Below are 15,623 nucleotides of genomic sequence, written 5' to 3' on the forward strand. Positions count from 1 at the left end.
ATATTATAATGTTAGTAATAATAGTAGATCAAAAGGCGAATTAGCGACTCAAAGAGAAATTCATTCATTAAATGACGTATGAGAATTCAACATTTGGCGGGCACAGCTTGCGTGGGTAACGTACAATGGAAAACTAGATGTTTATCTTGAGAAAATACTGCACGGAACCGATGAAAAAATTGGTGACATCTTTCCCAAATACCCGTTTTGTAATGTCATCTTTCCGAACTTTGCAAACTCTGAAGATTGACCCCAACATTATAAGCCTAGGTTCTTTAAATGTTGGGGTCGGCTTCCAGTCTGGGATGCACATGAGTTCCTGTGTTTTACACGAAGAGATTATATATGTCTATTTTAACTCCTCAACCCAAGAATGCTTACGAACCTTAGACCACTGTTGAGAAAACACTAAGCATTTGATGACTGCAATGGCTGTCGGTTTTTAAGCCATGTAAGAATCATGTGGGTTTTAATCACAAGACACTCCCTTTTGTAGGATAACCCACCTACAATAGTCAAAACCAATAGTTTTTTCCTAACGTCAATACCTAGGTACACGGTTCCAAGGAAGTTAGTCTTATGGAGAAAACCGGCAAGAAACTCAAAAAAAGAACTCCGAAACTATGGTAATCTGGGTTTTCAAAACCAAGTACAGTAGCACCCAAATATCACCCGCAATACAAATGATATCCTATTCAAATGTGTGCGTTCGATGACGTATTCGCTTTACATGTGTGCGCACTGTCTGACGTGTTGTGTTGACCTTGTGTGTGTGTGGGTGTCTGCATGTAATACGTAGATTTCCTGTCGGCGTCTGTTTTTCTATTGTTGCGGTTTTAGAAATGGGTGGGGTCAAGATTTTCTTTTTTTTTATACCCCGAGGTAAAAAGAGGTGTCATAAGTTGGTCTTCCAGTCCTTTTGTGGGACTGCAGCTCTTATGTTAAAAACTGTCTTGGTGGTCAGTTGAAACCTGGGTTTCTAGCGATAGTCATAAAACGTGCTTCATCCATATTGGCTGAGCCATTTCACAGCAAAATATCAAATGTGTCGTGTTTATATTCGTTCCCTTTTATAGTTTTTATAAAAAATTTAAAACATCTGAACTGAGATCTTGCTCCTTTTTGGGAAGTCAGTTAAAAAGTAAAAAACGTTACGAAGCGCTATACTTTCATGTCTCAGTACTACTTCATGATTATGATCTTACCTGATTCTTTAAAACAAGAAATCCTTGGATTTGCCAACGGTTTTTAACCGTTACAGTTACCTGTATGTTCCCAAAACAATGAAAACCAGTTAGAACATCTGTCTGTCTGAATTTGATCCCCCTCTATGGTTTAAATACATGTGTTGGGGAGGGTAGATCTAAATAACGGTTAAAGCTCTTCAAAGGGCATTTAGATACTTTTGCTGTTGGTTTTGGTTTTGTTCATAGGCACTAAACGGTTGACCATTTCAAAAGATTGGACTTTATAATGGATTTAATTCTGTTGATGTCATCATCAATGTTGGTTTTCTATATTAATATAATAAAGAAGAAACATTATTTTGTTTGTTTGTTTGTATCCTGAAGGCTCCGAAACTACTGAACCAATTTTAAAAAAATATTTAACTGTTGGGAAAATGCATTATGGCCAAGAAACATTGCATTATGCCTGACTAGATCTGTTGGATGGGATATCTCACTCCATGTGGTGCACTGGTATTGGGTTGCCAAGGTAACTGGATTGAGGAGGTCAGATAGGCAGTCGCTCCTTGTAAAACACTTGTACTCAGCTGCATCTGGTTAGACTGGAAGCCGACCCCAACATAGTAGCGAAAAGGCTACGCAGAAGATTATTTAGACTAAAGCTTGCTGATAACTGCATCCCGGTAATACTTTAAGCTGACTCCATCATTGGGAAAAGGCTAGGCAAATGCTTTAACCATGAGATTTTCTCTGTCCATACACCGCCATGATCTTCTCAATAAGCATGTGTTCACCCTATCGACGTTATTTCACCCTTCACCCTTGACACTAAAAATAAAAGTGTGTGCGTCACAGCTACCCCGAGTGCCCTTTACACTTCTAGTCATTTTTATGTGCTTAAAGTTGTGGCTTAAAATTGTCATGGTAAAGTCTGTCTTTTCGTTTAATTTACACTAAAAATATTTTCGTTTTAATGATGAGATGAGATGTTGACAATCTTGAAGAAGTCCGCTGCTAGTAGCTTCCTTCAGTGGTCCACTTCCCGAGAAAACTACATCATGTAACCGAATAAAAAGTAGCATATTTGTTGTTCTTGATATGGTTTATTTAAAAGCTAAATAGCTAAAAAATAAATACAAGGTTTATCAAGGCCCATTCGTTCGCTTTTGCATGAGGAACAAACATCCATACATACACACTTTTACAGTATTCGTTATTATTGAAAGTAAACAGAAACTTATCAAAAAAGCAAGTTTAATAAAGTTACAGCCAATTCCTGACGTCAGATATCGAAGCGAAAATATGCCCAACCCAATCTAGCACTTTTATATCTCCGCAATCACATAAAAACCATTAATTAACACGCAACAAATATTAGCAAAACCATAAAAACGTTTCGTTACTAAAATCCCGCTAATTTGCAGCCAATAAGTGGCCCTCTGCGTTCGGGAGAGTTCGGGCGCGCTCGGGACAGCCGAACGATCCGGTGCGATCCGGTTCTATCCGGTTATCAGGTCAATGGGGCATCGCACACGCGCGTACCCTTCTTACAGCCCTTTGTCCTGTCTATGCAGTTTTTATGCAAGGGTAGGTACAGGGATGAAAGTACCTTAGAATATAGGTACGAACTAATAGGTGAAAGATAGGTAATTCAAGAAAAAGTATGTACAATCCAGGGAAAATAATCTGTTTAAAAACATCATAAAACGTTTGAAAACTTTTTTAATGAACATTTCTATTTCAGAAGAGGAAACTTCAGTCAGAAATAATATAGTCCAAATTAATAGCCTGTTATATTATAGCTTTCATGTAGGTAAAACTACTAAACTTACCTTTTTAACCAACTCACCAAAAAGGGGAGGTTCTTAATTCAGATGTTTATAAGAATAAGAATAATTTATTGTTTATAAATTACATGCAATTGTTTTGATTCCTGAAACTTACACTAGGATTCCCTGTGTCGTAAGTTCCAGGCTCATTCGTTGTCAGTTTTACAATTCATGTACAGATTTTGAGGTACTAAAGAGGAGACAGGATTTCAAACTAAACATTAATGTATACAAAAATCATATGCTCATCCGTTACAATAAATCACATATATAAAAAAAAAAAAAAAAAAAAAAAAAAAACAGAAACAAAAACAGTAAGGCTTGCAGTTGGGTCTTGAAAGAATGTTGCTTATATTAGTTATTTCCTTATTTGTATTTTTTATACCCTACTACTGGGCACCAACCGGCCTTTTCTCGTACAGAAAAGGAATAAATATATTTGACAGATAACTAGACCATTTTCAAGATTACATAGACTTTCACTCTCTTATATTCACAGCCCAATCCAGTTAAAACCACAGCTGAAAACTAGTCATCTCATACATCACTTCACCCTAAAAACGTTATCAGAAATGTAAATCTCCATAGTTTTATAACATTACCATATATTCGAATGCCCTATAGTTCGGCCATTCAGAGAATGCGTTCCTGACACGTCGCGATTGAACTGACGACGTAACTACATTCATTGATTATTGATATAATAATGTTGTTTTAATGCTCCTCAATTGTTAAAACGGTAAACAACCAGCAAAAATATTTTTATCGTAACTGCAACGCCATTGCAAAGTTACGTCGTCAGTTCAATCGCGACGTGTCAGGAACGCATTCTCTGAATGGCCGAACTATAAAAACCTTTTTTCTCGGAACACCAATACCATAGTACAGTCATACATGACTAAATCTACTAGCCGGACCAAAACGAAGTAAATTTTTTTGTGTCAAAAAAAACTAAAATCATTTATTCAAACTTGGCTGCAAAACAGCATTTTTTGAACGTCAGGAATTTACAAAAGACAGCCCCCAAAACGCCCACCCTTCACCACTTCCTATGTGTTTTTGCTGGGAAGAAGAAGTGGCGCAACAAACTCCCCAGCAACACATGTCTGTAGGTTGCCGGTAGTGTGTTCTTAAGAAATAGAGGCATTGTTAAGCTTTGCCTGTTTTGAGATTTTGCACAAAAGTCCCCGGTACTACATCACAACATTTCCCAAAATATCTAATTTCTATAAAGATCTGGCAAAGCGACTTGCTGACACTTCAAGTGACCCAAAGGCTGGTTTTTATTTTGGTCAAAAAGTAAGCATTGCCATCCAACGTGGTAATGCTACCAGCCTCTTGGGTACACTCCCGGTGGGCAGCGATGAGGAGTTTTTTTGATATGTAAATAAGTTTTATGTAAATATGCGTATAACTTGCTTCATTATAATTGTTCTTAAAGAAAATAGACTTCTACAACATGTGTCACTCAATAAAAACCAGTAGTCGTAGTCGGTTAAAATGAACGTTATTTTATCTATATATACAAATATATCAAAACTTTTGCGTTAACCTTCGGGGGCAGTTTCACCCTCAACCCGTGGTAACTATACCGCAGACCCGGATAAAAAGTAGCCTATAGCCTTCCATAATAATCGGGCTATCTAACAATGAAATAACTTTTCAAATATATATCCAGTAGTTCCTGAAATTACAGCAAACAAACAAAATCTTCGACTTTTTAACACGCTTATATTAGCTTCACTTGTAACTAAGTATGTAAGAAAATCTTGGAATCTTAATTTGACCCACTTCCCGGTCTTCGATTAGGATGACACGCTCTGAGTTCTGATGACAATAGGCTAGTTTCCTAAAAAATAATAATTAGTCCGTCTTGTAGATTGTCCAAAATTAAGCGATACGTATTTTTTCTTTTTTAAATTGGATCAGAACTTGTTAAGATATAGCGTGTTAAAGTTGAGTGTGACGTCACAAGTTGCTACAATTTTCAGGACACTGTGACGTAAAAGGCCCCCACTCCTAATTTTTGAAGTGTATTATCTTTGTCATTTTATGTTTAATTAAAAAAAGAAAAAATACGTATCCAATATTTTTTGATTATCTAAAAAGCGGACTAAATATTATTTCATTATTTCGACCCTGGACAACACCCTATTGACAATACATGACTAGCTAAGAAACGTTACAAAGAGCGTGTTTTTAGTTTTTTTTTTTAACTATTTCTTTTTTTTTCTTAGCCCCTTACTGTCCCATTGCCGGGCAAAGGCCTCCCCATTTTGCCTCCACTCTTCTCGATCTTTTGAGTCCTCCCACCAATCAGGGTTGTAGGCATCCAGGTCATCCCGCCGTCTCTTTTGGGGCCTACCCCGCCTGCGATGGTCATCCTGTCTTTTTTATTTATTTAATAGAATTTTAATAGTGTTTCTATATAAGTAGAGGTGACTGTACATCGTGAGTGAGACTCGCGGCTGATTACCGGCCGTGTGGGAGTCAAGGTCGCGTGAGTCAGCTCCTCAAGGCTGACAAGCTTCAGGGGTTGAAGTTCAAGTAAAGGTTTGCTAGTTGTTAGCTTGATGGATTTTAATGTCACTCTATTTGTTTAGGTAGGCTTTTCTTCTTCTTCAATTTTATTTGGGGTCGGCGCAATATGTCTTCCGCTTCCATTTTTCCCTGTCACTCGTCATACTGACACTCACTCCCTTTCTATTCTATTGAGTAGGTATTTAAGTAAAAATAAACAATCTTGATATGAACTTTGAAATAAGAAACCTACACTATCGCCGGATGACGTAGGCTATATTTTATTCGTGTACACCTAGAAGTTTGCCGGGTACGCAGGAGATATTGCAAGAAAGAGCTGAAAGTCTATACTGGTTCTAATCTGATGAACTATTGGGTACCGATTTGAAAAAATCTTTCAGTGTTAGATTTACTGAGAGGCTTTAGGCTAGCTTTTATCCAGTTGCAAGAAGAAGTTCCCACGGGGTGCGACTGAAACCACTGGCGTTTTGGGTTCGATTATTGCAAAAGTACAATTTTCAATATCATATTATCTCAACTCTATACCAAACCAGAAAATCACAATTTTCGTGACCATTAACCCCTTGTACGTCGGTGCGCGGATCTACGCAAGACACAATGGATTTTCTATTGTTCAATAATTAGCTGTTAAACCGGTCGATTTGCCATAAAATATACTGCACAAAAGATAGATAGGTCCGTGTAGCTTAGATTGGATAGATGCATTGGATAGCTGCAACTAGGTCACCTGTGTTGCCTCCGTCCCCTCGCATCGACTGGGATACCCGGTAAGTCCTATGTTATATTGGAACAATATTGAATAGGTAATAATCCTGACTAAACTAATATTATAAATGCGAAAGCACCTGTGTGCCTGTAGGGCTTTGACGACAGAATTCGTACTTCTTCCTGCCTTGTTCCCAAGTTACGTGGGGTCGTCGTAATATATTTTTAACCGACTTCCCAAAAAGGAGGAGGTTATCAATTCGGCCGGTATGTTTTTTTTTTTTTTTTTTCTATGTATGTACATCGATTACTCCGAGGTTTATGGACCGATTTACGTGATTCTTTTTTTGTTCGACTCGGAATAGCTGCCAGTTGGTCCCATAGTCATCAGGTCAGGATCTGATGATGGAAACCCTGAAAAATCGAGGGCAACCTTCGAAAGTTGTAGGCATACATAGGGTAAAAACTTGATACTCAGGTGTACGCCTAAAAGCACTATTCAACAGTGAAGATTTGGAGCTGATCTGATGATGGAAACCAGAGAGGGTCGAGGGAACTCGACAACTGAATATGTAAACTACCTCGTGTTTGGGCTTAAATTATTTGTATTGACAAGACCTTTGCAACAGTGAAGGTTTGAAGCTGACCTGATGATGGAGACCAGAGAAAGTCGAGGGAACTCGACAACTGAATATGTAAAATACCTCGTATTTGGACTTATATTCTTTGTATTGATGAGAACTTCCCACTTGTATGGATAGTGACAACCATACGTATCACTGAAAAGCTTTAAATAAAAAACTTTTATACAAAAAAATTAAACCGACTTCCCAAAACACTAAAAAGCAAAAAAAAAACTATTTTTAGGTGCATCGGCCTAGAAGCCGGTGGCAAAATTAACTTAGTAACATCCATTAGACACCGAATTCTAGGCCGATGCACCTAAAAATAGTTTTTTTTTTGCTTTTTAGTGTTTTGGGAAGTCGGTTTAATTTTTTGGTTTAAATGTTTGATAAGTACAAAGATAGTCTAAAGATCCTGAGAATGTATACAGATTGCTTTTTAACCAGCTGCGATGTATGGGTCTTCCGGGACGCGTCTATAACCACTAGCTAGTGGTATCTAGTTTAGTATAAAATAAAAGGAATCATTTTCGATACCTGTTTATGGGAAATCACCAAGTGACCCTTCGGCCCTCTCGCTGTGGGTGCAGCGTGAGGGAGTTTCAAACTTACTGACTAAAACCCACCATGTTCCTTCTTAAGCCCTTTATGTACCAGCGCCGCGGTAACTCGTGTGAAAAATCCCGCAGCCCATTTGATGATTTTAGCCATCGGAAAAAAAGACCTACCCTAACTTAAAGATAATTATAATTAAATTCTACTATCCCTACATCATATGACCGATATACCCAAGTCCTGCAACCGGGTCATGCCTACTATTGCATCTTGCTGGAGCGGCGACCTATTTGTGAGGTCGTTCACCCCGCCCGGGATACGCGAACTGGGGTACTGGGTCTGATCGTTATTCTGATGGCTGTTCTTTTTTTGTTTTGACATTGAATTTTTTGGGTGTTAATTGATTTTGAGATGATTGAATGTGATGTTGTGGTATTGTGAAAACAATGATTTGATATTTTTTGAAGTATTGCTGTTTGTGCATACATAAATAAATGTTAATCTGTTAGTTTCTTTGATAAAGTTGTTAAGATAAATGTGTATTAATATTATAAAGTTAAAGAGTTTGTTTGGATGTGCTAATCTTGAACTGTCTTTGTCTGAACCGCTAGAACTGTTTGAACTAGTCACCCCGTTCCTGAGGGCACTCGGATTCGTATAAAAAAGCAACCGATACATAATGTTGTTGTAAGCTATACAAGCTGTTGATTTGCATCCGTGCCATATTAAAGGACGTAATTAGGCTAATGATTCTCGACCCAAATCAACAAAAAAATTGGTAAGTAATTTTTTTTTTAATTTTTTTTCAGAATTCCGTCAATGTCATCTAGCCGTATTTAAACTTGGCGCGTGTGTTACTGGCCTTAAAACTGTGCTGCGCCCTCACACAAACGCAAACACAAAGCATACGCAACGATCATTCATAATTTTCATTCATAAAATTGGATTACTTCTGAAATACTACGACATTACAATGACAAAAAAAACACTGCATATTAGCTATTTCCCGTCTACTGTAATTCCAATCGATTATTTACGTATTTATGACCTCCTCCTGAACTATGGCACAAATGCAAATCAACACCTTGTATTATATCCAAAATCCATAACCGTTTGCGAGTGAAGAAGTAACATGCACTCTCACAAACTTTCACCTTCACCGGGATAAAAAAATTGTACAGACTTCTTCGATAAATCGCTTTCAAACACTGAAAAAAAAAATCGGACCTGATCAGTTCCTGAAATTACCGCTTTCAAAAAACAAACAAACAAATCGATCAGATTGGCAATATTATTAAATAAAAATACATACCTATAACCTAGACCCACCTAAGTAAAACAGCTAAATCAGAAACAAAAATCCCATACCTAATAATTTCTATAGTTACCACGCAATAGCCTAAGTATTTCCACGAATTCCATAGTCCGTATTATTCATGGGCTGTTATAGGAAAATCAGGGCTGTATCAAAATATTTTCTGTGCCCTATAAAACTATGGTGACTCATGGTGTGTATGAAGGTCGGATTTCGTAATCCTAAATAATTCTAGCTAGGTCTAGTGCTAATCATATTGGCAGAAATTTTAAAATGATGAGATGATGAGATGAGAATATCAGACTTTGTGTCGTGATCTGCCTAGCTATTTCCCAACTATGTTGGCGTCGGCTACCAGTCTAACTGGATGCAGCTGAGTACCAGTGCTTTACAAGAAGTGACTGCCTATCTGACCTCCTGAAACATGTTACCCGGGCAACCCGATTCCCCTTAGTACGACTGGTTGTCAGATTTTCTAGCTTCTAACTACCCGTAACGACTGCCTAGGATGTTAAATGACAGCCGGGACTTAGAGTTTAACGTGCCCTCTGAACCACAATCATTGATGTCTAAGATATACCTACTTAGAAAGTACATACAAACTGAGAAAAGTTGCATTGGTAGGTACTTGTCAAACTTGGAATTGAACCCATGCCCTCATACTTGAGAGGTCGGTTCTTTACCCACTGGGCCACCACATTATTCATAGGGTTTGTTATAGGAAAATCAGGCTGTATGAAAATATTTTCTGTGCCCTATAAAACTTCTGGTGTTTAACTATGGTGACTCATGGTGTGTATGAAGGTCAGATTTCGTAATCCTAAATTCTAGCTAGGTTCAGTGCTAATCATGTTGGAAGAAATGTTACATAATTTTCTTGCTTTGCATAGTATGTGGAAAAATTATTAATCACAAAAACATACAAATAAATGTTTAAACAACGAACCAAACAAATAAAATATTCAGTTTTACTTTGGATAAGAAAATATGAATTTTTGAAACTTAGTAATTCATATGAAGAATGAATTGTCAACAATTTTCTTCATGTTAAATTTTTTCCTATAGGTATCGCAAGGTCATTAGGTCACGTCAGTCAAGTTCATATTAGTATTTAAAAAAAATCGTTTAGATACTCACTGAAAAACAGCAACTTTTTGAACGTCAGAAAGAACAATGTCAGGTTTCGGCCCACCCAATCAACTTTTAAAACTGAATTCTCACGGACACAAAGTTCTTTACTACAACAATTTACATATAAAATACTAACTTCTTACAAAATAATAAATCCAAAAAAAAATATCATGTTATATAATAAGTAATTATTTTGTTTAACGAATTCAGGTTTTTCGTTTGAATAATTTGGAATAATTTGGTTTTGAGAAGTTCAATGCAAAAGTGGAAAACATAGAAAAGCTTCTGACATTAAACTACACAAAAAACTGTAAGAATTTTCACTGTACATGAAATATTTTTATTGAGCCTAAGTTACTATGGACGTTTGACATTGTTCTTTACAAAAAACAGCCCCCAAAATGCCCGCCCTTCACCACTTCCTATGTGTTATTGCTGGGAAGAAGTGGCGCAACAAACTCCCCAGCAACACATGTCTGTCCGTCTCATAACAAAAGACAATCAGACTTTTTAATTAAATCAATTTATTAATTGAAATATTCATTATACTTAATGACATACAGTGGACAATTTATGACGCTACGTAGGTTCTGCTACGCCGTAGTATTAACCGTAGCAAGTTGAGGCTCGTGGCCCGTAGCTTGGTGACTCATTGCCGAGTTTCATCAAACAAACAAGTAAACTTCTTCGTATTTTTTTTTAAATTTCACTCGATGTTGCCCTATTATTTCACTACTGGTTCAGCTTGTGTTAAACTATATCAGCATCTGCCTAGCCTTTTACCAACTATATTAGGTAGCTGACTACCAGTGCTTTGAAAAGAGCGACTGTCTATCTGACCTCCTCATTCCAGTCACTAAGTCTACGTGCTGACTACCCATACCGACTGCCAAAGGAGACCTCAAGTATAGAGCCCTCCGAAACACAGTCAATGGTGTCCAAGATACAAGATGTAACTTAGAAAAGTTGCATTAGTACTTGTCTAACCTGGAATCGAACTCACACACTGATACTTGAGATGTTGGTTCTTTACCCACTAGGCCCTAGGCTACTAGTACGGTAGACTGCACATCAGTGGTAACTGTCATGCACCTTAACTCATTAGTAATAAGTACGATTCTCCTATAAAACTGTTACCACTGACCTGAAGTTGACTGTACAAGTAAATATTAGAAGCCTCAATAAATAACTAAGTATGTATACCTACACTGTATGTAGAAGCAAGCCAGGTGAGTCAGTGACGGACGTCTGAACTTGCCACGGCATTAGGTCACGGCTATTTCCTCGTGGCTGCGGCTCCATTGTTATACGGCACGGTGTTTATTAGGTAATTCCTTATAACTAATGGATTTATGGAAAATGCAAGCTTGCTCCGGCGGCTTCACCCGCATCCCGGGGGATCACTTCCGCGCAAAAAACATTCGACTTTGACCTTCTTCGATAAATGGGCTGATATCGAAATATTTTCCATGCCGGACCAGTAGGTCCTGAGATAAGCGCGATGATCTAACAACTACTAGTGTCCGATATTTCTCAAACCTACCTTTTATTTTAATCCGGTAAATGATCCGATGACACATACGTGCTGCAGGGTAGTGTCAAAATGAATTCTTATTATATCTACCTCTTACACCTTTTGGGGCCCTTAGTGAGCCAGGGCCAGCTAATTTTTTCTATAGGAGTATTTTACCAAAAAACCTGAAATCAACATAAGGTTCTTTATTATTTTTCATGCATTATACAATTTAACATCCATAATTGTCGTATCGTCAAACACTGGACACTTACACGAAGATTGTTCGATAGCAGTGAGTGATTGCCGCGTTTCGTTCCGGCTTACATAAGCACGATAGTGTTCCTATCCGAGCTAGGTCCAAGTTCACCATCAATATGAGCGTTAGTTTTTCTTAAAACAACAGTTTACTGAAAATTGAACGTGAAAATTCATAGTGAAATGTAGTTTTAAGATGACTGCCGTTCTGCCGGGGCTGCGGGATTGTTCCCGCGAGTTACGGCCCTGTTGCGGCCCTGGTACATAAAAGGCCTACGACGGAACACGACGGTTTTTAGTCAGTAAGAGTCTGACACTCCCTCACCGCTGCTAACGCACAGCGGGAGGGGTCATGTGATGATTTTTGACGTCGTTAAAAAAAAAGATGACTGCCGTTTATGTGATCGGTACCTGCTAACGCTACTGTATGCCGTCGTTTCGTCGCTACTTAAATTTAAATTCATTTATTTCTGCGATTATGGGTACACACATATAGATGTTATGTTAGTTGTTGACTTTTAGTTGTTCTAGCCCGAAGATGGTAGAAATGATGACCACCAGTCTTACCATGGGGTATCGGGTTGCCTGACTTGTGGTTGGGTTAAAGAAGTTAGATAGGCAGTCGCTCCTTGTGGCACACTGGTACTCATCTGCATCTGGTTAGACTGAAAGCCGACCCCAACATAGTTGAGTAAAGGCTAAGCAGATGATTATGAGTAATACCGTAGATATTTTTTATTTCGGAATTTATCACGTGGCAGGAAAAAAATAAGGCTAATATCGTGAAAGAAGAATTTAGCTATAATCCCTAAGTCGCTAGACAAAACTGTTATTTGGCTTCTGTCTGACGCACTTACTAATTTTGATGAAAATTATCCTAGTAACAGTTATTTTTTTACTAGTAATCTCACCAGCCATCATAGGTAGCTATGAAGATTATATATTTTTAGTAGACGATGGAAATATTCACGGAATATTGAGTAGGTACTTAATAAGATTACTTATTTTTAAGTAAATAATTATATCGAAATAAAATGTACATTAATTTAGGCTCTCATGCAATGAATATGTTTTTGTCATAGATAACTGTGCGGAAACCTACGTGCATAGCTCCAACTCTCACTTGCATGGTATATTTTTACGGAAACTTTAAAAACTAAGTTGCTAATTTTTCCCTTTTATTTGTTACAGATACATGGCGACCTTGGTACAGAAGAAACACCAAATAAACACACCAGTCCCCCCTCACTTTTCCGCCATTTTGCAATAACGAATTTTCAAAAAAAATGCGCTCCGTCAACTGCCGTCCACGTGCACACCCATCAAAAGTCATAAAAAAACTAAAAATAAAAAAGAAATACGAGCTTACCAACATAAAAATAAAAATACTGTGTTCCAAACTATAGTTACCAACGTGAGCGCGCGAATTTTTCGTTTAAAAGAGAGTTTTTTGACTAAAAAGGCTTTAACTCTGTAGTTTATGGATGTAATGTTAAAATAGTTGCCTTCTTTAGTAGTAGACAGTGTTGGTCCAATCTCTAATAAATAAATAAGTAATAATTTTCCCCCTTTATATATATAAAAAAACCTGTGTTTTAGAGGTGTTCTATTTAAACGTGTGATTGAAGGTTAGTATGTTATCATAGTTTAATTAATTTAAATACTAAAGCTGTCGCCAGAATAAGTCAATAAATTCAATAAAACTCATTGATAAATAACAAATTATTACATGAAAAGTACGAATTTAAGCTATTTATCTGTATTTTTTCGGAATTCCTTAGATTTTTGTTGATTTTTCGAGGTACTGTATTTATATACATATAGTGGGCCGGATTTGAAACATCTTTATCTACATTGCTAGTCTCAATAAAATCAGTCCTAAGCTACACTTCGGACACAAGCAACTGTCGCAAACCGAACGCTGCTGCTGTGCTGTGAAACGGTCTCAAACATCCCCATACATAGACCATTGTAGCTTTGGCTGCGGCAGCTCTTATGTCCGATGGCCGACAGCCACAGCGACAGCGTTTGTGTCCGAAGTACACCTTAAAGGTCTCTGCACACAGCGGGCGCGGCGCGGCGGAACGGGACGGCGACGCGACACAATGTACTAGATCGTCGCGTCGCGTCGCGTCGAGCGGGACGGCTCTGTGTGGCGTCGTCCGTAATATCTAGTACATTACAACTGCTCAGTGTCGCGTCGCCGTCCCGTCCCGCCGCGCCGCGCCCGCTGTGTGCAGAGACGTTAAAGTTTACGTAAATTAAGGTGCATCTACATAGTGCATATAATAATATATAAAGAAAGTTAACATGCGCAAGTAGCAAGTGACAAGAGCACGCGGGTGGGTATTTTGCTTTGGTGCATGCGCGAGTCGCTAGACCCGCGCGTTTTTATAATGCATGTAACCTGCGCACGTGCCTCAACATGCGCAAGCTACTTGCACCGTGTAGATGCACCCTTAGGATGTAAAGGTATTTTCCTAAAATTTTGTACATTCAAGTAAATTGTAAGCTTTAAGGTATTTTTTTTTATAATTTCAGTGTGAACACATAAGCAATGGAGACCACTGAAGTAGAAAAGAGCGCGGGCGCTGAGGATAATAACCAACTGAACAGAAATAGGGTAAGTGGTTCTACTGACTATTTAAGTAATAACCAGCAGACTTGGTATCATATCAAGGTGACTAACATGTACAGAAGAATTATCTATACTAATATTATAAAGAGGAAAACTTTGTTTGTTTGGTTGTAATGTATAAACTCAAAAACTACTGGACCGATTTTGATTATTCTTTCACCATTAGAAAGCTATATTATCTGCGAGTAACATAGGCTATATTTTATCCCGGTGCGGGCAGTAGGTCCCACGGGACGCGGGTGAAACCGCGGGAAAACGGCTAGTACATAATATAGGTGATTGCAACATTTAACTTTAACCATAACTGGAGCATTATCACTTGTAACATCGCCCATTTGACCAATGGACAACAAATATACGGCTGGTTAAATTTCTAAACGCGCGTTTGAAAACGCGATGTGCGTAGACCCTTAGATATCCCTTTCCTTGATTAAGAATGAATACATGGGATACTTTTTATACGGTTAATTGACGTAGTTTCCTCGTTAATATGTATCTGTCTCTAATCCCTACTAATATTATAAATGCGAAAGTAACTCTGTCCGTCTGTCTGTCTGTCTGTCTGTTACGCTTTCACGTCTAAACCACTGAACTGATTTTAATAGAATATGGTACAGAGATAGAATTGTCCTTGAGAAAAAACAAAGGATAGTTTTTATCCCGGACTTTTGAAGAGTTCTCTTGGTAACGCGATATAACCGAACTTGACGAGGGCGAAGCCGCGGGCGGAGGCTAGTTCATAATATGCCGTAAACTTATATATTTTTCCGTGAAAACGAACACCTCGTCTACTATAAAACATATAAGAACAAACTACCTCTATTCTCTTACCCTATAAAACCCCTTGCATTACCAAGGCGAAGGCCAAGACATCACAAGGTTGCTATATTAATGGTTGCCGCTATCTCGCAAGGTTGTTATACGTAACATCTAGTTAATGAGCTTCCAAGTCTTGCTGGTAATTAAACTAGACTATGTAGGTATATCAAATTATGAGGTACTAGCTGTTTCTCATGGTCACATACACGCCCCTTTCAAAGAGAGTTTTTTAAAAAGAGTGTCTATGGAGTTATTGCCGGCTCTTCCCCATGAGACCAACTTTCTGGAACCGTGCAACTACTGTGACTTTTCATAGGAACCTACAAAGACCTATTTGAAATAAAAACATTTGACATTTACATTGAAGTTTTTCCCATACCGGGATAAAAAGTAGCCTATATGTTATTTTGATAAATAAGCTTTATCACTACCAAGTTTTATCAAAAATCCATCCAGTAGTTTTTGCGCGAAATAGGAACAAAGATCCATGGATACATCCATACGTGCAA

At 38.0% G+C, this 15,623-nt stretch overlaps 1 protein-coding gene across 2 annotated transcripts in view; it reads left to right on the top strand.

Moving 5' to 3' along the window:
• The window catches only part of LOC124643296 (R3H domain-containing protein 2-like), a 51,508-nt gene that overhangs the window by 9,851 nt on the left and 26,034 nt on the right, over window positions 1-15,623 (top strand). For both annotated transcript variants that reach the window (XM_047182221.1, XM_047182222.1), the window contains exons 2-3: window positions 12,849-13,285; window positions 14,199-14,280. In XM_047182221.1, the coding sequence (XP_047038177.1) occupies window positions 14,215-14,280 (66 nt within the window). In that variant the 5' untranslated portion in view covers window positions 12,849-13,285; window positions 14,199-14,214. The remainder of the gene's footprint in view (window positions 1-12,848; window positions 13,286-14,198; window positions 14,281-15,623) is intronic.

The sequence above is a fragment of the Helicoverpa zea genome, chromosome 27 (genome assembly GCF_022581195.2).
Source record: "Helicoverpa zea isolate HzStark_Cry1AcR chromosome 27, ilHelZeax1.1, whole genome shotgun sequence".
NCBI lineage: Eukaryota > Metazoa > Arthropoda > Insecta > Lepidoptera > Noctuidae > Helicoverpa > Helicoverpa zea.